We start from the raw sequence: 21,329 nt of genomic DNA on the forward strand, positions 1-21,329 counted from the left end.
ATCATTCAACTCTCCCGTACTTCCCTGCATCCCATAACCATGACAACGGTGCGGCTGCCGGAGAACCCCCCTGCCGCAGGGATGCGCATGGCGGGGGGGACCCGGCGCCGTGCGGAGCGCCCCCGCGGCGCGAGGGTGCAGGAAGGGCCCTGGCGTCCGGCAAACTGCAGGAAACAGCCCGGAATAACGCGGGCTGGGGGGGCTTCCCCCCGGCTTGGGTGGGGGGCTGCTGGGGTGCCGGGGGAGCCCTGCTCGCCCCCGCCATGCTGTGGGTTTCTCCCGCGTTTTCTAAAAAAGGGGAAGCGAGCGGCGACTTCCGCAGCAGGGCCCCGCGCCGCCCCGGGCGGCTCTTCCCGGCCRGGCCGCGGCAGCCGGCACAGAGCCGGCTTTGTCCGCCCGGAGCAGCTGCCGCCTGGCACCCGCCGAGCCGCCCGGCCCTGCCGCTGCCCTCCCGCCGGGATCCTGCCCCAGGAGCCCTACGGAGCTCCCCAGTTTGCCCCGTACAAAATGGATTTAAGGGAGAAAAAGCAGGAGGGGAAGGGGCCCCGCAGCCCCCGCGCTCACCCGCTGCGGGCCCCCCGGCGCCCGCTCCTCGGGCAGCGGGATGCAGGAGCAGCAGCACATCCCGGCGCTGCCGCGGCYGCTCGCTCTGTGCCCAATTGTTCCCAGCCTCACATTGTTTCTTGTTTGGGTTGTTTTATTGTTTTGGGTTTTTTTTTTTTTTTGCTTTTATTTAATTTTCTTTTCTTGCCTTTGGGCCCTTCTTTGAAGGGAGGCGGCGCGGGCCGGGAGGAAAGGGCCGGAGTTCCTGCATCCCAGCGCGGAGCGCAGGAAACAAAACAGGCGGCGGAGACAAAGGCGGGAGGCGATTCCCCTTCCTGCCGCCAGCCCGCGGGAAGCGCCCTCGGACCCCCAGGAACGCGGGGCCAGCCGCGTGCGAACCCCCCTCGGCCTCGCGCCCAGGAACGGGCCAGCGGGAAGAGCCAGGGACCTGGCAGGGCACGGGGACGGCGTCGGGGGCCGCCCCGACACGGAGCCGCCTTTGTGCCGGGTGGCTCCGGGGCCACCGCGGCGCCTGATGCCACCAGCCGGACGCGGAGCCGGCAGCCCCGGGAGCAGCCGCCCCGCACGACGCCCCAGCACCGGGTCCGAAAACCCGCTGCCTGCACCACAAATAGACACCCGGAGGCGGGGGAAAACAGCGGGGTTCCACCGGCTTCGGGAAAAGGACCCCATTTTCCCTTGCACCCACTTCATGTGCGCAAAGYGAGCGGGAAAACCTGCAGGAAATGGGTATCTCAACCCCAAACCTGCCTCAAACCGTCCCCAGCGCCCAGTTGCAGGCGGGGAGCGGAAAGCCGGGCTCAAAATAGCAATTTCTGGGTGTTTTTTCAAGGCGCCGCCGTCGCGCTCGGCACGCCGCCCACTGCGGGCACGGTGCTGCCAGCGCGGCCCCGCTCCGAGGACCAAGATAGCTCCTTCCCTTTCCTGCCGCGAGCGGAGCGGAGCGGAGCGCGTCCCGCCGAGCCCAGTGACTCACGCGCCCGGGGGCGGCGGCGGCAGCACCCACCGGTTTCCCCCACCCAGGGGCCCTCGAAAGCGGAAGAGGCTCTGAAATCTTTCCCCCCTCTCCGGCACGTGGCATGGGACAGAGCCGGACTAAAATCCCAGCTCGCTCCAAGGGGACAGCTGGGATTCATGGATAACTGCCTGGGATTCACGGATAACTGCCTCCCCCTCCAGTGTCCCCTCTCCCAGYGCCACCGGCAGCCACCGGGCTGCTCATCACCTGCTGCCGGCGCATCCGCGGGTGCCACCAGGACGGTTTTCCCGCTGGGAACGATGCCTGAAAACTGACACCCCCCGTTCCCCCCGGCTCCGGGGGCCCGAATCTGCCCGGGCAGCAACAGCTGGCGGCAGCGGCCGCGCGAGCCGCTCCGGAGCCGCGGCCGGAGGGGGGAACGTGGCGGCTCTCCAGGCGCCTGGGATCCGTCACCCCTCCCAGCTGCCCAGCTGGAGGCCGCGGGAAGAGCCGATCCCGGCCGCCGGGGTGGGGCGAGAACGGCCCAAACTCGTGGCTTTTTTGCACAGAAACCGCCATTTCCCCCCGCGCGGCGGCTCCCCACCCGGCCAGGAAACCGCGGGGCGGCCGCGCCAGGGTGGAGGGGGGGCCCTTTTGCAGCCCCCCCTGCCAAACCCCAACCCACCAGGGCTGAGCGACCTCCCCAGGGACCCYGCTCAGACCCGGGCAACTCGGTGCATGCCAGGGCGCCTCCCCGCCCCCCAGACCCATGAGTGGTGGGGTGGCACAAAGCCTCCCCACTGGCTGTGTGACCCCAAGGGTGCCCAGAGCGTACAGGGCAAACGGAGGTGCAAGGAGGGGGACATGGGGAGGGGGCAGAGCCCGGCACCCGCCGCCACGTCCAGGGCACCCATCGCCATGTCCAAGGCACCCGTCGCCACGTCCAGGGGCCCGTCCCAGCGCGCGGCGCCGCTGGCGGGAGCACAAAGCCCTGCAGCGCCGGGGCGGGGGGCACCAGCTGGGCCCCCCACGGCCCTCCCTTCCCTGTTAACTCACCCCAACCCCCGGGGGGGCCGCGCTCCGGACACGCTGCCCTGGCCCCGTGCCCTTGTCCGGCCCGAGCGCGGCCGGAAACRGGGCCCTGGCCCCCCCCGGCCTCAGTTTCCCCAGCGCCCACCAGCCCTTTTTGTGTCCCCCCCTTCGCCCCCCCCCACCCGCCGCCAAGGGCTTTGTCTGCGCTCCGGGCGYCGCGAACAATAACCGGGGACTCCCGCCTGGCCCGGGGCAAGAGGGGGCAGCAAATCTGCCCCCCCTCCCCCGAAGGAAAGGGCGGGGGGGGGAACATTATTTATTTTGCTTTTCCCGTTTTCTACTAATGCCGCCCCCAAACGGCCCCAAGTTCGGCGTAAACAGGGAGGACGATTGAGGAAGTTGYAGATCCGCCCGGGAGGGAGAAGTTCCCCCCTCGCGCTGCTGCTGCCGGCCCGGCCGAGGGGGGTGTTTTTAGGGGGGGGGGTCCCGGAGGGGGGTCCCGCTTTGTTGTGCGCCGCACAATGGGGCGCGGGCCGAGCCGCTCGGGCGGCTTTTGTGAGCGGAAAGCGGCGCCGGGGGGAAAGAGGGGCGCTTTTTTTATTCCCTCTACACGTGGACGCAGCTAAAGGTTTCGGATCGGGGGGGGGGACCCAATTCCCAATCCGTCCCCCCCGCCACTATCGCGACCGGGGTGAAAATCGGCCCTTTCTCCATCCCCGCCCGCAGCGCCCGGACTCACCCCCGGCTCCGACTCGGCTCCCCCCGAAACTTTTCCTGCCTGGGCGGGGAGGGGCCGATCCAGCCCCCCCTCCGAGGCGCCGGTAACAAAGCGGGGAAGGAGGCGGCGGGGGGGGGAAGGGGGATGATGCAGGGGGCGGTTTAGGACAGAGCGACCCCGCGGGGCAGAGCCGGGCTGGGATGGGGAGGGGGAGAATTCACCGCCCTCCACGCGAGGGGGGAAACGCAACCCCCGAGGGGAGCGGAGCAGGGATTGGGGGGGCTGCACCCCCCGCATCCCGCCAAACAAGACAGGGGGCTGCGCGGGGGGGGGGGGGGTCCACGCAGACAACTGGAAGAGAAGGGGAGAAGGGGCGGGGGGTGCAGGCGCAGCGGCGGGAAGCGGCCCCGGGGGGGACAAGGGACACCCACCTTGGAGGCGCCCTCCTTGGCCCGCTCGCTCCGCGCCCGCGCCAGCGACTCGATGCGGGACATGGTGCGAGGAGCCGCCGCGGCTGCCGCCCCGTCCCGGCCCCGCCGCCGCCGCCGGCTCCTCCCCCGGGGCGGGTCGCGCCGCCGGCCCCGGCCTCGTGCGGCCCCGGGGCCCTTTGTTAGCGCGGGGGCCCGGGCCCGAGCGGGCGGAACCGGCGGCGGAACCGGCGGCGCGGGGAGGCCCCGGTTGCCGCCTCACCGGGAGCGGCTGCACCCCGGGCAGAGCCCCCCGGGCAGAGCCCCCGGCTTTGGCCCCCGGCGCCCCTGCGAATTTGGCCCKGCCACATGGGAACCGGCAGCCGGAGTTGCCCCGGGGACAGATCYGCTCAGGAACAGCCTCCCAGAGCCACCCCGAGGGCCCTTCCGTCCGTCCGTCCTTCCCCATCCCTTGCCTCAGTTTCCCCTCTCTGGAAGACAAGCCGCAGGTTAGGGACAGGCTCCCATGCCAAGGCCGGGATGGTGCCATCAGACCTGGACCCTCCCCATCACATCCTTGAAAACTGGTTAACAAACAGCCCCCCCGCATCGCGCAGCCCCCTCCAGGAGCCCCCGGCCCCTTCCCTSCAGCGGCGGCCCCGGCGCTGGCACCGCGGCTGTGGCGTGGGCGCCGCCGGGACGGTTTGTTTAAGCGCACCAAGATGCTGCCCGGGGCGCAGCCGCCCGCGCAGGCATCACTCCCGCCTGTGCTTCCTGCCGGGAGCTCCCGCGGAGCCGGGCGGCGGCAACGGCGAGCAACGCTCCCGGAGAATGGGAAAGGGCGGCGAGCGCATCGGGTGGAAAACGTGGCCACACCAAGGCAGCCAGGCCAGGCGTTGCTGAAGACGGCAAACGGAGCCACTTCTCCCAGCCACAGCCTCAGAAAGGAGCCGCTTTCTGTGCAAATGCTTTGGAAAAGAGCCAGCCCGTTTCCTCTGGAGGCAGAGGAGATCCCCACGGATGCCAAAAGTCCCAGGAAAGGGCACAGATCCTACAGATCTCATAGATCTCGCAGACGTGTGCTGTTAGAGCGCCCATGTGAGCAGCTCCCCGTCGATGGTTTAACGAGTAACTGCGGAAAAGCCACCGGCGCGGGAGGGAATCGGCGCGGCAGAGGCGGGCGCCGCGGGCGCCGGGCCGAGCGGCGGGTCAGGCAAATGTTTGCGTTGGAGCGAGCGCGGGGCCGGCGAGCGAGCGGGCCGGGCTCCGCGCCCCCCGCCCGCCAAACGGGGGGGTCCCGCTCCGGCGCACAGAGCCGGGATTGTTCCTGCCCCATCATCCCGGCCGAGCCCCACTCGGCCCCGCTGCGGAGCGGAGCCGAAGGCGCCGCCGTCCCGGATAACAATCCGGCCCTTGTTCGGGGCAGCGTCCATGGCTCGCCGGGAAGGAGGAGTCGGCGTTGCGGGCTCGGAGGGACGGAGCGGCCGGCGGCGCCGCGCGGCCCCCTCTTCCCGCGCCTGATGCAATCCCGCGTGCCCCGTCCGGCGGCAGCGCTCCGGCCCCAATTCCCAGCGCCAGCCCCGGCAAAGGAAGTCGCCCGCGGCACCGCGGCCCGTTTTGCACTTTGCCGGGGAAAAATAAATAAATAAATAGAGAAATAAGTAAATAAAAAATCAGTGCTCGGAAAAACGCCGGCAGCGGCGCCGGGAGAGGCGGGAGGATTTTCCAGCCCTGGCCACTGCCTGCAGCTGGCTGCTAATCCTGGCACGGATTACCCTGGGTGGGGATTATGGACACGGTTTTGGGGGGCTGTGTTGGCCCCCGCGCTGCTCTGGGGAGCTGGTGGCTGCAAAACCCTCTCCCATGTCAGGATTCTCCTCCTGCCATCCAGTTGCTCCATTGGCATTGGCACTGGCGGAGCCGGGAGCAGCAGGAGGACAGGGGGGACCCGGCACTGGCGGCAGGGACAGCCTGAGAGGTTTAACCCAGCAGCCTAATCCTGAATCCTGGCTGATCGGGAGCAGGACGGGCCCTGGCGTGAGGGCCTTGGAGCTTTCCAGGAAAAAAGCAGCCCCGTGGAAGCTGCACTGTGATCCTGGAGCCCCAGAAAGAGGGATTTTGCCATCTCTGCCCATGCTGACAGTGGGGGAAACTGAAGCACGGGACACACGTGGGTTTCGGTCACGAGCGGCGGCAGAAAAATGGGATGGAGGGCAGGATCCCTGTGGGAACGTGCAAGCTCTGCTGCCCTTCGGCAGGCCCCGGCGCGCGGCYGGGGCAGGAAGAGCTCCACTTCCGCGGGTGCCGGCTCGGTCTCCACCCCCTGGCCTCGCAGGGAACGGCCTCCCGCAGCATCCCCGGCCCCACAGCCGCTTCCCCAAGGATCCTGCACCTGGCGCATCCCACCTCTCCCTGTCCGGAGCGCAGAGGGAAGGCGCTGGGAAGAGGGAAGGCGAAGCCGGGCGGCGGTTTGGGAACAAGAGGCGTGAGCAGGGAGCAAAGCGCTGCCGAGAGCATCCGGAGCGAGCGCCGCGGCCCGCTCCGCGCCCGCCCGCTCCTACCTTGGACTTGCCCGTCATCCTGCGGATGAAGCTGAGGGTCCGGCGCAGGGGGGTCTCGTCCCGGCGCGGGCTCCCCGGCTCCGCGGCGGCCGCCAGCTGCCCGCAGCTCCCGGCGCCGAAGCTGCGGGAGACGCCGGCTGGAGCGCGGAGCGGGAGGAGCGCGGCCCCCCCGGCAGCTGCGCCGCGCACAGAGCCCTTTCTGTTCGCCCTTGCCCAGCCCGGATGCCTCCGGCGGGAGTCGGGAATACAGGGAGCCCCCTCCCTTCTTCCCGGCCGGCCTCGGCGCTGCCGGCACCGTGTGATCCCCGCGCTAACGAGCCGGGCTCGTTGCCCTAATGAGGATGGGAATGGGCTGTGACAGGCGCCGCGAGTGAAGTGTGTCGGGTCTCAGCCCGCGCGCGGGGAGGCCGAGAGCGGCCACGGCTTAACCTGCCGCTCACCACCCGGACACCTGGGCCCMTGGAGGGGACTGGTTCCCAACGGGAAGCTGAGGAATGGGGAGGTGGACRGAGGGGCTGGGGGGGCCGCCCTCGCCCCCACTTACCCGTTGGACAAGCTGAGCCGGGAGGCAAAGAGGGAAAATTCTGCAAAAGAGACACGGGGCAAATGAGGCGGGAGCCGCCGGAGCGGCCACCGCTCCTCGCTGGAGACCAGCAACAATTAATAAATAACCAGGAATAAATAATGGTTCCGTCTGGGGGCACTGTGAGGAGCCCTGGGAGGGGCAGCGCGTGCCGGGGACACCCGCGCTCACCGTCCGCCTCCGGGAAGCTGTCGATGCCGCTCAGGGACACGGACTTGCCGAGGCCGCAGCCTCCGGGGCTCGGCCGCTGCTGCTCGGCCTCCTGCAGCGCAGACGGGGGGCAGAGTGTGTGGGGGGGTCACCTGCCGCAGCCCCCCCCGGGTGGCACGAGGGTGGCCRGCAGGCAGCACAGGCTGCAGCGGCACCGCTCCGGATAACGCTCCGGATCGGGCTTAGCTGCCCGCTCCCCCCTACCCGCTTCCCGTCGTCCTCATCCTCGTCCTGCGAGAGCAGCGAGTCCAGGTCGTCGGTGCTGCGGGCGAGGGGTGCCCGGCGCGCGTCCCGCCGCGGCCCCGCGCCACCCAGGCCCGGCGCTTGGAAGCAGGAGCTGCGGCGGGCACAGGGGAGCTGGCGCTGCGGCGCCCGCAGGGTCCCCGAGCGCGGCCGGAGCATCCGCGCGGGGCAGGGGACGCTCCGGAGCGCGGGACGGYGCCGGCCGCTACCTGAGGTGCCCGTAGCCGGCGTCTCGGCGCAGCTCCCGGCCCGGCTCCCAGCTGTGGCGCCGGAAAGCGTCCCGGCAGCGCACGGAGTTGCGGAGCGCGCAGGCCCGCCGCAGCGGCACCCCACGCRCCTCCTCCTCCTCATCTTCCTCCTCCTCGTCCTCGCCCTCCTGCCAGGCCGGCTGCCGGGCACCGCYGCTCTCGGCACCTTCGTGGGCACCGGGGAAGACGCCGGCTCCGTTCATCCCGCACCRGGAGCCGGCGGCTGCGGGAGGGAAGGACGGCAGCGTCGGGAGCCGTTGGGTGCCCCTGCCCGGTCCCGGCAGGGACGGGGGCTCTGGTGCTGCCACGGTGCATGTAACGAGCCAGGGCGGCCTCAGCCGAGCTCAGCAGCCGCCTCCGGCTGTATTTACCCTGGTGCCGGCAGCGGGAAGCTGCAAAACCAGCCGGCACCGCGGGCTGAGCTTCCACCCCCGCCAGGTTACTKATTAACCCCCAGGAATTCGGCACCCAAGCGGCCGGCGCCGCAGCCGGGTCCGAGCGGCTCCCGGCCGGACTGGGCGCCGGGCTCCGCGTGGCCCATTCCCACGGACAGGCCGGGAAATGGGATGAGCTCAGGCGCTTTCCTGTTTTTACGCACCCGGCCCAATCAGCTGATAGAAAACAACCCGGCCGGACCGGGATGAGCCACTGCTTTTTCCATAAATCCGGAGGCGAGCAAGTACAGAGGTGCAGAGAGCAAGGAAGGATGAGGAGGGGTTGAGGGGATGAAGGCCCCGCACTGCYCCCCTGCACCTGGGGAGCCGCCCTGTGCCCGGCCGGCGGCTCCCGGATGCGGCCAGGTGTGTCCGGCCGTGTCCCGGCCGGCAACGCCCGCGCTCCTGGAGGAGCACGGGGCCGCGCGGCGCCACACCTCGCCCTTCCTCACCCTCCTCATCCTCCTCGCCCTCCTCATCCTCCTCGCCCTCTGCTCCGGCCACCACGACACGGGAGCCCACGGTGACATCCCCACCGGGGGCCTGCCTCTCATCGCCGCTCGTGGGAGCCCCAAACTTGCCGCTTTTTGCCCCAAGGAGCCAAACGGGCGCGTTAGGGGGCTGGGTGGTCCTCAGAGCCCACGGTTGCTCTTCCAGCCCGGGGACGGCGCYGGCCGCAGGGCAGCGAACGGCGTCACGGGATCACGGATCACGTTTCCCGCTCCCGCTTTGTCGGCTCCCGCTCCGGCACAAGGGGACGGCGGAGGGCTCGTGCTGGCCCCGGTGCCCGGCACGGGGAGGTGACGGCGACAGGGAGAAGGGCTGGGGGGCAGCAACGTCACCCCCCTGTCACTGCCCCAAGGTGGCTCTTTGGCTCCGTGCTGAGAACGGGCCCGCTCATCACAGCAGCTGCCCCCATCTAACGTGCACAGAGGGGCTGGGACCCGGTGGGGGGGTACGGGGCCAAATGAGGCTGTTTGGACCCCACGGGCCGGATGGGGGGGCAGAGCCGGAGCAGGGAGTTCACACCGGGCGCCCGGCCCAACCCCTGCGGAGCCACTGCTCCATCCGGACGCGGAGCCGGGAGGGACCGGAGCCGGCGGAGCCGCTCGCCCGGCGCTTCCTACCTGCTGCCGGGTCTGCCCCGCGCGCGGCCGATGGATGTGGGTGCCGGCCCCGCTCCGGGCGCTCTCCTCCCCCTCCGCCCGGCGCACAAAATAAACCAGGAACCACGGGGCAAATCAGAGCCTCGGCCCTGTTAACCCTTTGCCCTGCCCGCCGGGATCCTGCCCGCGGGCGGCAGACGCTGCGTGGCCCTGCGCGCCCCCGGCTGCCCCTTGCCCCCTTCCCTGCTTGGCTCCGGGCTCCTTTCCTCCCGCTCCAGCAGGATCTGGGGCAGGACCAGCCCCAGGCTCCCCCTCGCCCCTTTCCAGCTAGCCCCAGGCGCCTGGGATTCATTCCCAAGGCTGCGTGCAGAGAGCAGCGGGATCCCACGGCCCAGGACACAGCTCCGTGTCCCATCCCAACTTCCCTTTTCCAACCGTGGGCATCAGCTCAGGGCCGAGTTTTGGCACCGGGAACCGGGGGCACCAGCCCGGCCCGGGGCAGCGCTGCCCGCGGAGGTGACTCAGGGCGCRGGTAACGTCACCGCGTCCCGCGCTGGCCCTGGGGACGCGGTAGCCACCGTGGGGGGCACGCAGCGGAGCGGCACCGGGCACCCCGCGCCCGCCTGATCCCCACGCGCCCCCAGCGCCACGGGGCGTTTGTTCGAGGTGTCCCCGCTCGGCGGCACGCGCGGCTCCAGTTCAGCGCAGGCGAGAGCAGCGGCAGCGCCCGCAGCTCTCCTCKCCCCAGGAATGGGTGCCCGCGGGACCTTTGTGCGGCAGCGCGGTGCCAGGGGCGCGCCCGGAGCGCACGCCCAGCGCCGCGATAAACAGCACCGGAAGGGTTGCGGAACAAACTCCAAGGTTTTGCAGGCGCTCCGGGGTGACTGGGGAGGTCCCGGAGCCCCTGGGCTATCCAGGATCCAAGATAATTCCTACATTTCAATCGGTTTCCCAGCAAAATCCACCCCCAGCTGCTCCTGCAAACGCGCCGCCCAGAGCAGCGTTTAGGCAAGAGGCACCCGGCTCCTTCCCTGTCTCCACTCTGTCCCGCTGCAGATGCCGGGGCAGACAGAGCCATYGGCCCTACCTCAACTCACAGGGACGCTCCGTGTCCGGCACATCCAGGGAGAAGCCATTGGACCTGCCGGAGCAGCCGCCCAAGCCCGCTCCTCGGGAGCGCTCGGCCACCGTCCCCCAAGGCCGCGCGCAGCGAGGGCCGGGATGAGGGCGTGAGGAATCCCAGCGTGGAAACAATGTCCTGGGAACAAAGGCGCAGTGTTCCCYGCGGCCCGGAGCCACCAACACGGATTGCTCGGCTGCCACCGCGCGGGGTCCGGCACCCGGCGCTCGACACGGCCCCTTCAGGGGCTGTGAAACGGGTCCAAAGYGACTCCTGCTGCCCACCCTGCCCTGCCAGCTATTCCACCGGCTGGGGCTTCCCCGACGGATCTGCTCGGAGGGAGGGCAAGGGGGGTGCCCAGGAAAGCGCTGGGGTATTTTCAAGTGCGTGCCTTGAACRCGTGGTGAGCCCAGCAGCCGCTCCGGGCAGCGGCCCTGCCGCCAGGGCCTCCCTAGGAACAGGAACCTTGGAAAACGCCAGGAACCCTGGCAAAAGCAGCCTTTTTGTGGTGGTCGTTTTATTACAAAACCCTCCGTAYCTCCTCACGCCTCCACCGAGCGAGCAGGAAAAGGAGACCGGGGATTAAGCACCCAGGGAAAGGAGCGGGGYGGCGAGGGAGCCTCGSCGCGGCCGCAGCTCCGCGGAGCCCCCGCGGGAAGGGGTCACTGTCRCCAGGCAGAGCTTGAGCCCCCGGGTGCTTCCACAGGCATGGAAGCGCGTGGAAGGGGAGGGATCCGGTGCGGAATTTAGGGAGTCGAGAGGACGGGAGCAAGCTGCGACGCGCCTGCATTGGAGGAGGCCGCCGAGCCGGCCGATGCCGGGCTGGCCCCAGCCGATGCCAGGCCAATCTCCAGCTGATCCAGCYGGGGGCTGCGTGTTTTTAGGGAGAAGGCAACGGCGGCACAGCGGTGGGAACAGGCGGTGCCGAGCTCGGCACAGCCAGAGCCTCGGGGCCGGTTGTTGCTGCCCCAACACAGCTGCTGTCCCCGCGGCGCCGGGCTGCTCTCCGCCGTCTCTGCTCAGTTCTTCTTGGGCTTGGGGCTGTCGTACTTGCGCTTGCTCGAGTACCAGAGCAGCAGCGGGATGCCGATGGAGGGCAGGGTCATGACGCCGAACGCCGCCCAGTCCAGCTGCGGGGAGCGACAGGAAGGGAGTCAGGGCTGATCCCACGGGGCCGAGCGCTGGCACCACGAGACCTGCCACCCGCAGAGTGGGCGGTGACGCAGGCACAGCCGGACAGCGCCGCGGGCCCCCGGCGGGGAGACACTCACRAAGTGAGGAGAGAAGCGCCGGTCGAACTCGCGCTGAGCCAGGATTCCTCCTTGCCCGGGGGCACTGGTGAAACCAACCTGGAAACGGGAGCAGGGGCTGGTCCTCATGCCCTTGCCGCAGCACACGGACACGCAGCACCCACTGATGGGCAGCCCAGGGACCAGAGAGCCCCGTTCCTGCTGCCCCGCGGGGCTGGGGTCCCGGGCAGCCGAGCAGAGACACTCACCACAACYTGCCCACCCTCCTGCGCCAGGTACGTGATGGTGGCAGAAGTGAAGTTGAAGTAACCGGCCTTGAGAGGCCGCAGAACCACCGTGTGCGACACATTGCTGGCCCTGCGAGCCCCAAGTTAAGGAAAACGGTTCTGTTTTACCTCCTGCAATGAAGCACAGGACTCGAGACAGCTCCAGTCAGCCGAGGTGACAGATCCGAGCCCTCAACAGCTGCAGATGCCCAAACCCACCCAAATCCACTCCCTCTTTCCCAGCCACGTGAATTGGATGTTGCTCTGACACTCTTTGCACGGAATTTTTACACGGCACCTTCATGGAGAGGCGAGGTTGGCGTCCAAGCCCTCGGCCAGGGTACAGGGAACTGGAGCTCCAGTGACAGGGAACAAACCCAGGAGAGCTCCGGGTTGTTCGGGAATAAGAGCGTCAGAAAATCATTTCATAACATGAAAAGATACGGAGCGATCCTGTCCCATTTGACATTGAGCATCCCAGAGACGATGCCAAAGTCCTCCGGGGGAAAGGAATCATCCGACAGCTCCACATCCAGGGCAGCGCTGAAAGCAACACACGGATGAGAGGAGAGTCTCAGACCGGAGCTCTACTCATCGGGAGCTGCACCACAGAGTGATGACAGGTCCGGAGAGGCTGGAATTGGCTTTTGGAACATGGACTTTCAGAAAAAAACACCAAGAGGGGGAGGAGAGACGAAAGGTGTTGAAAGGAGGTGGCATGGCAGGCAGGAGGTGGCACAAAGGGGCAGGCAAAGCTCAGGGAAGCAGCAGGAAAGGGGAGGAAGCGGATGCACGAGGAGCATCCCGAGCAGCGGGGCGGGAATGCCCTCGGAGGCCGCCSGTCCCCGGCGCACGGAGCCCCACCTGGAGCCCACGTTGTAGATGTTGTACTGCAGGGTCAGGTCCTTGCCCTCCACCGCGTATCTGTTGAGCAGCGACTTGGAGGCCAGCAGCCTGGCGCCCTCCTCCGCGCCGCCCGCGCCGACCAGGGCCAGCAGCGCGAGAAGCAGGAGCTTCATCTAGAAGCAGCGGGAAACGGAGGGTCCTCGGTGGATCCATGGCAAAGGGAACCCAAAGGGCCCGGGCAAAGGCAGCGCCACCGCTGTGTGTGCCAGCTCCCGCGGCCCTCCCTGCCCAGGGCCCTGCTCCCTCCGGAGCACCGGCGCATTCCCAGCGCATTCCCAGCGCATTCCCAGCGCATTCCCAGCCTGCAGCTCCTCCCAGCTCCCTCCAGCTCCGCAGAGCTCCCTGCTCCAGGCCACGTGTCCCGCTCCCAGCCCGTCCCCGCGGCACCCGGGGCCTCCTCAGCCCCGTTCTCCACACGCAGCCGACACGCAGCAGCCTCCGCTCCCGGGGACGCTGCCTGCCCTCCCAGGCCGCCCGCTTCCCGCCTCACGTTGCCCGCCCCGGCGGCTCCTGCCCCCCACGGCTGCCCCAGGCAGCCCCCCCCCCCGCCCCCAGCCCTAGGGGACCCCCCTGCCCCACAGGGCAGACACCCCCCAAGGCCCCTCATGCCGTCCAGGCTCTCCCCACCCCAAAGACCCCCCGTGACCCTCCCCACGGGCTCCCCTGCCCCACAGACCCGCGACCCTCGGGCCCCCCTCGCGCCCGCAGCCCCTCCGCGAAGCCCCGCGACCCCCGGGCCCCCCTCATCACCTCGTCCCGCTGCCCGCGGAAGGCCGAGTCAGCACAGACCCCGCGGACCGGAAGGAGCCGCGCGGCCCTCTGGGAAATGTAGTCCGGCCCGGGACTCCGCGCGTGCGCAGAGGCGCGCCCCCCCGCCCCCGCGCCGGGTCCGGTTTGGGGGCAGCAGCGGCGGCAAAACACGAGGTTTTAGCGCAGAGAAAAAAAAAAAAAAAAAAAAAAAGAAAAAAAAACACGGAAACACGGGGGGAGGGCGGCAGGACGGAGGTGGGCACGGGGACGCGGCCGAGGGAGGACGGGAGCAGGGTGATGTCCCCCGCACGCAGCATCGGCGCCGCCGGACGCCGCTTTGGGACACCTTCGTGCGTTTGGGCCGCTCTTGTCTCGCACCAGAGGCTCCACCTTTCTGTTTCCGACAGATCAGGATCAGAAACGACCTCCCTGCTGCAAAAATAGTTATGCAGAGGCAAAGCTGCCAGCTCCGCTTCCAGGAAGAAGCCTTGGGAGGGCCCTGCAGACCCGTGGTGGAAGAAGGGCAGGGGAAGCTCCCTGGATCCTGGAGAAGCTCCCCGGATCAGTGGAGCCTCCTCAAAGCCACCTCTCCGTGTGCATGCTCCCTGTCACGCGTGCACACAAATAAGCACCCCTTGAAGCCGCCTCCGCAGGGGCCGCCCCGCCGCAGGCTCCAGGGCCCTCCTCACAGTTTCTTTCACCCAGGACTCCCGCTCTYGGCCTTTGGCTACAGCCCCTCCATACATCTGGTTTCTTTCCCCTGTGATCCAGGACAATAACAGAGCAGGAGACCGGGAATGAGCGATCCTGACACCAGGCAGAGCTCGGCAGAAGCACGGGCTACAGGAAACGCCTCAGGGCTCCAGTCAGAGCCGGCCTCTCACCACAGCGACAGGGGAAGGCGAAACTCGCATGGAGGCGGGAGATTCACCAGCGGGGGCTGCTGAAGCGCCGCGAAACCCCAGACCCGCTGGGCTAAAACGCTTCAGGTTTTCCACAGGGCTGTGAATTCCCCTGGGGGATTTTCCTCCTCCGTGGCTCCCCAGGAGCTGAAAGGCACCGGTAACTGTGTGGGGGGGGGGGGCACAGTGGCGGGTTCCCCGATGAAGCAGCTCGAGACGGAGCTGAGGGCCCGGGAGGACCCGCAGCCCCGGGGATCTCGAGGCCACCCGGCGCCTCACGGGGCGCGAACTACCGCTCCCAGCATGCCCCGCGGGGGCGAGACCACGGCCGTTAAGGAAGGCGGGGGTGCGGGTTGGCGTTGAGGGCTTCATTTCCACGCGCGGCTCTTCGAGACCGCCTCTCTCCTTCCTCTCTCGCCTATAATTCTGCTCTGCCTCGTCCCAATGCCCGCCAGGCGCGATGAAGAACGCAGAACCAGCGCCACCCCCATGAGCCCTAATGGATGCGCCGAGCTCTTGCGCATGCGCAGCGCGCGCCCCCGCCCGCTCGGCGCGTGCGGCAGGCGCATGCGCAGTGCCGCCCGGCCCAGCCCTGCCGCTACACGCGCTGAGGCACCGCTTCTCAACCGAACTTGCTTGAGCGTTCCGGGGAAAGGCGGGGCAAAGAGATTCCGCCTTCCCATTGGGCGGCGCGCCGGCGGCGCGGGCGCTGATTGGCGGGAGGAGGGCAGGGCGTAGCGGCGCGGCGAAGTGGCACTCGTCGGCGCGGCCGCCTCGCGCTCGCCTCTCCAGAACGTTCCGCGCCGGCCGCCGCCGCCGCCACCATGATGGGCCCGCGCCCCGTGCTCGTTCTCAGTGAGTCCCGCCCAGGGGGCCCGCGCTGCCCCCGCGGCGGGAGCTTTTGGGGGGGGGGGTCTCCTTTTTGCCCCCCCTCCCGCCGCCATGTTGGGGCCCCGCAGCGGCCGCCGCTGCCCTGCCCGCCCCGGCGGCTTCCCGCCGCTCTCGTACCCCGCAGCGCTCCTAGCCGCCCGTCGGGGGCTGCAGGCCGCTCCGCAGGCGTCTGCGGCGCCTTCGGGATCCCGGGAAATCACGGCTCTGCGGTGGGCTCTGGGTCGTGTTCTGGGTGTGCCGAGTTTTGTCCGGGTTAAATTATGCCAATGACCAGGAATTCTTTCSTTCAGGTTTTCATTAATAATTTTCTGCTAATACTCTTCCTCATTCTGGTAGTTGTTTATATCTCCTAAAGCCTTCCTTGAGGATTTATAATCCCAGATCCTCTGTGTGTGTGACTGGGGTGGTGTCTCTGATGCGTTGTCAGCGTCGGTGCCTCAGTTGGGTTTCTAGAAAAATCACATTTCASGTATACCCACATTGTTACTGTCTTTTATTTTCCTGTGTGCTTTAGGTCAGAATATGAAACGTGAGTCTGGGAGAAAAGTCCAGACTGGGAACATCACTGCTGCTAAGGTACTGTATGGTTATGCCAATAAATTTAAGTGGGGAAAATAGWTTTGGAGGGTTTTTCCATAGTCTAGAGCCTAGAAATAAATGATTCTAGAGCGTTGAAAGGAATTTACAATGTTAAAAATATTCCTCCTTTGTGTATTTGTTTCTTTTYTCTTAGACTATTGCTGACATCATCCGAACGTGTTTAGGACCAAGAGCAATGATGAAGGTGAGAGCTGCTAAAATTCCTGTGCCCTGCAGGGCTAGAAACACGGCACGTGCCGCAGGACACTGCAAATATTTCTCCTCTTCTGTCACAGATGCTTTTGGATCCCATGGGTGGGATCGTGATGACCAACGATGGCAATGCTATTCTTAGAGAGGTAGGTTTCTCCTGGAGGATTTTGTCTGAAATATTTGCTAGAGCTGGGTGGAATCCCTTYGACTGTGTAAAAGCTCCGGTGCTTGTTCCGTTCCACAGAGTAATACAAAAAAAAGTTATTAWTTTTTTTGGATGAAAAACCTCTTTCCCTCCCCTGTAGATTCAGGTCCAGCACCCAGCTGCAAAATCCATGATTGAGATCAGCCGCACTCAGGATGAAGAAGTTGGAGATGGGACCACGTCTGTAATTATTCTTGGTAAGAAGAGTGACTAAGATGGGAGCTTTTATTAAGGGGTAAGGCTGAAGTTTGTCCTGTTTCAGGCGAGTTTAATGACTGCGTCTGATAGCGGATATTTCTGATTAATATGGTTCTGCTTCTTGGTCAAGCAGTGTTACCTACTTTGTCCTCTGAGCAATTAGCAGCAAAACTTTCYGCTTTTGCTCCTGGGTCTCTGATTAGACACACAGCACTTGCACTGAAGGTTATGTCCTCTGACCTACCTGCTAGTTCTGTTTTTCCCCTCACTTCCCACCTGTGTTTGCTCCTGAGAAGTCAGAGTGTTTGATGAGCCAGATGGCTGTGATTTCGCTACCCTACAATATTTCTAACAAAAAAMCAAACATTAAGGGTTTCAGAGCTGTCTGCTTTGGTGGGGAGGCTGTATTCTTTCCCCCAGTTAAGCACAGTTTACAAAGAAACGTATGGATTTCATTTGAAAGCCTTATGGAAGACGTATCTGTGCATCACAAACACTCTGCAGCGATAGCAAATACGTTTTGTTCACGATGTTGTCACGATGCTAACGCATCTGGGGGCTTCGATGTTTGTTTAGCTGGGGAGATGCTCTCTGTGGCCGAACACTTCCTCGAACAGCAGATGCACCCGACTGTGATCATTGGGGCTTATCGGAAGGCCCTGGATGACATGATCAGTATTCTGAAGAAAATCGGGTGAGTTCGGGCTGCGGGAGGTGGAGGAAAGGGCATGGGGTTTTTTAGTGCTTAAAAATGAATCTTCAGGGAAACACACGAGTGAAATATAATTAAATGTAATTAGAGAAGGCTGAAATGGAATTATGACTAGATTGTAGCTTGGAGTAATATTCAATTTACTGCTTCTTCTCGTCTCAGCACTCCAGTGGACGTGAACAACAGAGAGATGATGCTTAAAATAATAAAGAGTGCTATAAACACCAAGGCGATAAACCGCTGGTCTGACCTGGCCTGCAGCATCGCTCTCGACGCCGTCAAGACGGTGGAGTTTGAGGAAAATGGCAGAAGGGAAATTGATATCAAGAAATATGCCAAAGTAGAAAAGGTGAATGTGTCCTGGACCGTTCCTTGTCTGTCTGTCCTCCCTTATTTCAAAGTGTTTCTGTCGAGGATACATGTTAGAACGTGCAGCCTGCAAACCCAGGAGGGATACACGTGTTCCCCTGGAGTGGAATAACTCACCTGGTTTCCCCGCTGCTTCCCCCTTTCTTGTGTCAGATTCCGGGTGGTTTTAGTGAAGACTCGTGTGTTTTGCGTGGCATCATGGTGAACAAAGATGTGACCCATCCCAGGATGCGGCGCCTTATCAAGAATCCCCGCATCGTCCTTCTGGATTGCTCCCTAGAGTACAAGAAAGGGGAGAGTCAGGTAAGGCAAGTCCTGTTAGAGATATTTGCARCCCATAAAACCAGTAAAGTGAACAGATTCACGAGCAGCTCGAGTGACAGACCATGGTCTCGGTCTCTTTTGGGGGCAAAATCTCTCTGCAGTACTGAGCCCCCAGCAGAGTTAGCCTAAAAGATCAATTCGGATCACTCAAGCTGGGGGAATCCCTGTTTAAGCCAGTGCAGGATTGCGGGGAGAGCATTCGGATTTTGACCCCTCTTTCTACGCAGACCGATATCGAAATCACTCGGGAGGAAGACTTCGCCCGCATCCTGCAGATGGAGGAAGAGTATATCCAGCAGATCTGCGAGGATCTGATCCGAGTCAAGCCGGACCTGGTCATCACGGAGAAAGGAATCTCCGGTAATAACATTTGTGATTCTTATTTGCACGAGCTCACAGTTAATGAGGTTGGTTCTGTGCTAACATGCACTGTCTAATGATTAAAAGAGACTTTGATTATGACCCCGCTTCTCCCTAGAAAACAGTTGTACGCCCCGGGTGCAGCTGAGCCTAGCAGACCGTAACAGCCTGCACTGGAATTTTGCCGTGCAGCTTGGCTAGAGCAGCAATGATGAGGGGTTTCCACGGCCCGTGACGGGTCTCTAAAGCAGTAACGTGCTCATAACAGCGCTGCTGTTTCCTCCCTGACGTTGCCCAAACCTGCTTTCAGACTTGGCGCAGCACTACCTGATGAAAGCCAACGTCACGGCGATCCGCAGGGTGAGGAAGACGGACAACAACAGGATCGCCAGGTACCTCTTCCCTCCTCCTCGGAGTGGGGCCGTTGCCGCCGTTGTTCGCTGGTACCTCAGCCTCTGCGGGCTGTTAGCGGGTGTTTGTCCTGGGGACGCTCGGACGCCCCGTTGGCTTCGGGAGCAGCTGGCGAGCGCTGTGTGTGCAGGGCCTGCGGGGCTCGCATCGTGAGCCGCACGGACGAGCTGCGGGAGGAGGATGTGGGGACCGGAGCCAGGCTCTTCGAAGTGAAAAAAATTGGAGATGAGTATTTTGCCTTCATCACGGACTGCAAGGACCCYAAGGCCTGCACCATCATGCTGCGCGGAGCCAGCAAGGAGATCCTCGCAGTAAGTTGTTCCGTGGCCGCCTTTCCCACCCGGCCGCGCTTCCATGCGGGAGCTGCCGCACGAGGGGCGCGGGCGCCGGATTCCCTGGGGTTTCGCAGGGGGCTTCGGAGCGGCCGAGTGCCGGTGGCCGCTAGCCCCGTCCCGCTCTGTGTGTGCCAGGAGGTGGAGCGCAACCTGCAGGACGCCATGCAGGTCTGTCGCAACGTGCTCATCGACCCGCAGCTGGTGCCCGGAGGGGGGGCCACCGAGATGGCCGTGGCCCACGCGCTCACCGAGAAGTCCAAGGGCATGACGGGYGTGGAGCAGTGGCCCTACCGGGCAGTAGCCCAGGCGCTGGAAGTCATTCCCAGAACGCTGATCCAGAACTGCGGAGCCAGTACCATCCGCGTGCTGACCTCGCTCAGGGTAAGGCGCCTGTCTCGGGGTCCTCCCGAGGGACRGGGCCTCCTTCTGCCCTCCCCAGCCCTCAGATCCGTCGGGGTTTGTCGCAGCTTCTGCTCCGCAGGATGCTGCCTTTTCATAGTTACAACAGGCCTTTTTACACTAAAGGAAACCTTTTGGAATGACCGTACCTGCTGATGGTGATGGGAAGAATGGGGCTTGRGGTGGTTCTTGTGTATGAGCTGGACTACCGCCTTTTAACTGAACTTTTGTGCCAAAACGGGAAAATAGGAAAGGGGAATGGTGTAGCTGGATTGATACCTGGTGTAGCTGGATTGATGGTGATGGGAAGAATGGGGCTTGGGGTGGTTCTTGTGTATGAGCTGGGCTTGTATGTATGTATGAGCTTGAGCCTTTTAACTGAACTTTTGTGCCAAAACAGGAAAGGGGAATGGCGTAGCTGGATTGATACCTCTGTTAAAATTTGAAGGCCAACAAAATCAAAGTCTTTAATGTTGAGATTAGGTTGGGAGGTGCGAGATGGAAGGGGTTGACCTGGTGCTCTGGGGCAGATAGTTTGGTATAAGCTCCCCAGCTGAGAACACCGACGATGTCTTCCCCGTCGGGCAGCGCGTGAAGGGCTCGAGCTGCCCGAGCTGCCTTTGGTGTCCGAGCTCGGCCGGCGCCGCCCTTGGGCTAACGTTGTGCTCCGTCCCCAGGCCAAGCACACGCAGGAGGGCAGCCAGACGTGGGGCGTGAACGGCGAGAGCGGCGCCCTGGTGGACATGAAGGAGCTGGGCGTCTGGGAGCCCCTGGCCGTCAAGCTGCAGACCTACAAGACGGCCGTGGAGGTGAGGGAGCCCCGCGGCGCCGCGCCGCCCGGCCCGGCCCCGCGCCGCCTCTCACCCGCTCCTTCTTCCCCAGACCGCTGTCCTCCTCCTCCGCATCGATGACATCGTCTCGGGGCACAAAAAGAAAGGCGACGACGGCAGCAAGCAGCCGGCAGCTCCCGAGGCAGCCCAGGAGTAGCGGGAGCTGCGGGAGGAGCTCAGCCGCGCGGAGCAGCTTCCGAGGGGGGAATATCCAGGAATTTGTTGGTCTGCAGCCTGGAGCGGGGAGAGGAGAAGCGCCGTGAGGGTGGCACCAAGAGCTTGTGTCCCTCCGTGCCCCTCTCTGTGGCGGCACTGATGGTTAATTTAAGTCTAGGCTGTCGAAGCCGAGACCGGTTACAATAAAAACACGTCACCCCAGGCCGCTTGTGCCGTGTTTGTGACAGGGAGGACAGGGGAGCTGCTCCCTGCTCCGCTCGCACCTGGGGTCACCAGGCAGGAGCTGGGAGAGAGGGAAGGCAGCGGGAGGAGCCGGAGGGACTGGACAGCCGCGGGGCTGCTCCTGCTGCTGCCGGGACAAGCGGCCGCATCCCTGCATGTGGCAGGGACAAAGGGGAGCTGAGCAGGGGGGAAAGGAGCAGGGGCTGCGAGGGATGGAGGGAGCCGAGGGGCAGGAGCAGCGGGCCGGGGAGGCGGCTGCTTTTCCCTGCTGGAAGTTGCTGCCGCTCCATGAAATCCTCCCCCTTTACCACACCCCCCCCCCCCCCAATTGTTTTCAAGAGACGGCGGCTCCTTTAAGGCCTGCGGGGTGGGGGGAGCGGGGGGCAAGGCGCGGTGCGGTCACGTGAGCAGTGCGGTCACGTGAGCGGCGCTTGCAACAGGGCGGCCACGGGAGTCATGTGGCGGCTGCTGCTGCTGGCGGCGGCGGCGGGCGGCGTCCGGCGGGAGGTGCGACCGGGACCGGAACCGGAACCGGGACCGAGCCGGGGAGGGAGCCCGGGGGCTGTGGGGCCGGGGGCTGGCGCCGGGAGGAGGAGCCCCGCGATCCGAACCGGCACCGGGGGGTGCGGGGAGCCCCGGCACCGGGAGACGGGAGGAGTCCTGGGGCTGCGGGGCGCGGGCAGCGGTACCGGCACTGGCAGGGGGAGCCCCGGGACGGGCAGCGGGCCTGGGGGGAGCCCCGGGCTCGGGGCTGGGCCGGGAGCAGAGCCGCGGATCCAGGCGGCACCGGCGGCCTCGCGGTACCGGGGGCCGCGGGGCCGGCGCAGGGGCCGCAGCCGCAGGGCC

The 21,329-nt window shown here is 65.5% G+C and overlaps 4 protein-coding genes across 4 annotated transcripts in view; 2 read left to right on the forward strand and 2 right to left on the reverse strand.

The window, feature by feature from the left end:
• The window catches only part of ARHGEF2 (Rho/Rac guanine nucleotide exchange factor 2), a 10,629-nt gene extending 6,850 nt beyond the window's left edge, over window positions 1–3,779 (reverse strand). The window contains exon 1 of the mRNA XM_026046652.1: window positions 3,704–3,779. Coding sequence (XP_025902437.1) covers window positions 3,704–3,766 — 63 coding nt within the window. The 5' untranslated portion in view covers window positions 3,767–3,779. The remainder of the gene's footprint in view (window positions 1–3,703) is intronic.
• Window positions 3,780–10,863: 7,084 nt separating this feature from the next.
• Window positions 10,864–12,719, reverse strand: SSR2 (signal sequence receptor subunit 2). Its single transcript, XM_026046673.1, has 5 exons — window positions 12,565–12,719; window positions 12,145–12,243; window positions 11,683–11,791; window positions 11,456–11,533; window positions 10,864–11,314 (listed from the first exon to the last, which is right to left on the reverse strand). The coding sequence occupies exons 1-5, from the start codon at window positions 12,717–12,719 to the stop codon at window positions 11,204–11,206; spliced, it is 552 nt and encodes a 183-aa protein (XP_025902458.1). The 3' UTR covers window positions 10,864–11,203.
• Window positions 12,720–15,039: 2,320 nt separating this feature from the next.
• CCT3 (chaperonin containing TCP1 subunit 3) lies at window positions 15,040–20,429 on the forward strand. The gene is made up of 14 exons (XM_026046670.1): window positions 15,040–15,113; window positions 15,664–15,725; window positions 15,883–15,933; window positions 16,025–16,087; window positions 16,247–16,343; window positions 16,921–17,038; window positions 17,219–17,405; window positions 17,579–17,728; window positions 17,977–18,109; window positions 18,420–18,501; window positions 18,651–18,831; window positions 18,991–19,236; window positions 19,932–20,063; window positions 20,137–20,429. Exons 1-14 carry the CDS (start codon window positions 15,083–15,085, stop codon window positions 20,239–20,241), a joined length of 1,638 nt encoding a protein of 545 aa, XP_025902455.1. The 5' UTR covers window positions 15,040–15,082; the 3' UTR covers window positions 20,242–20,429.
• A 510-nt stretch (window positions 20,430–20,939) lies between these two features.
• Window positions 20,940–21,329, forward strand: part of GLMP (glycosylated lysosomal membrane protein) — a 2,437-nt gene continuing 2,047 nt past the window's right edge. The window contains exon 1 of the mRNA XM_026046653.1: window positions 20,940–20,983. Within this exon, the coding sequence (XP_025902438.1) occupies window positions 20,940–20,983 (44 nt within the window). The remainder of the gene's footprint in view (window positions 20,984–21,329) is intronic.

This window comes from Nothoprocta perdicaria, unplaced genomic scaffold (genome assembly GCF_003342845.1).
Source record: "Nothoprocta perdicaria isolate Ctin4 unplaced genomic scaffold, notPer1 scaffold_451, whole genome shotgun sequence".
NCBI lineage: Eukaryota > Metazoa > Chordata > Aves > Tinamiformes > Tinamidae > Nothoprocta > Nothoprocta perdicaria.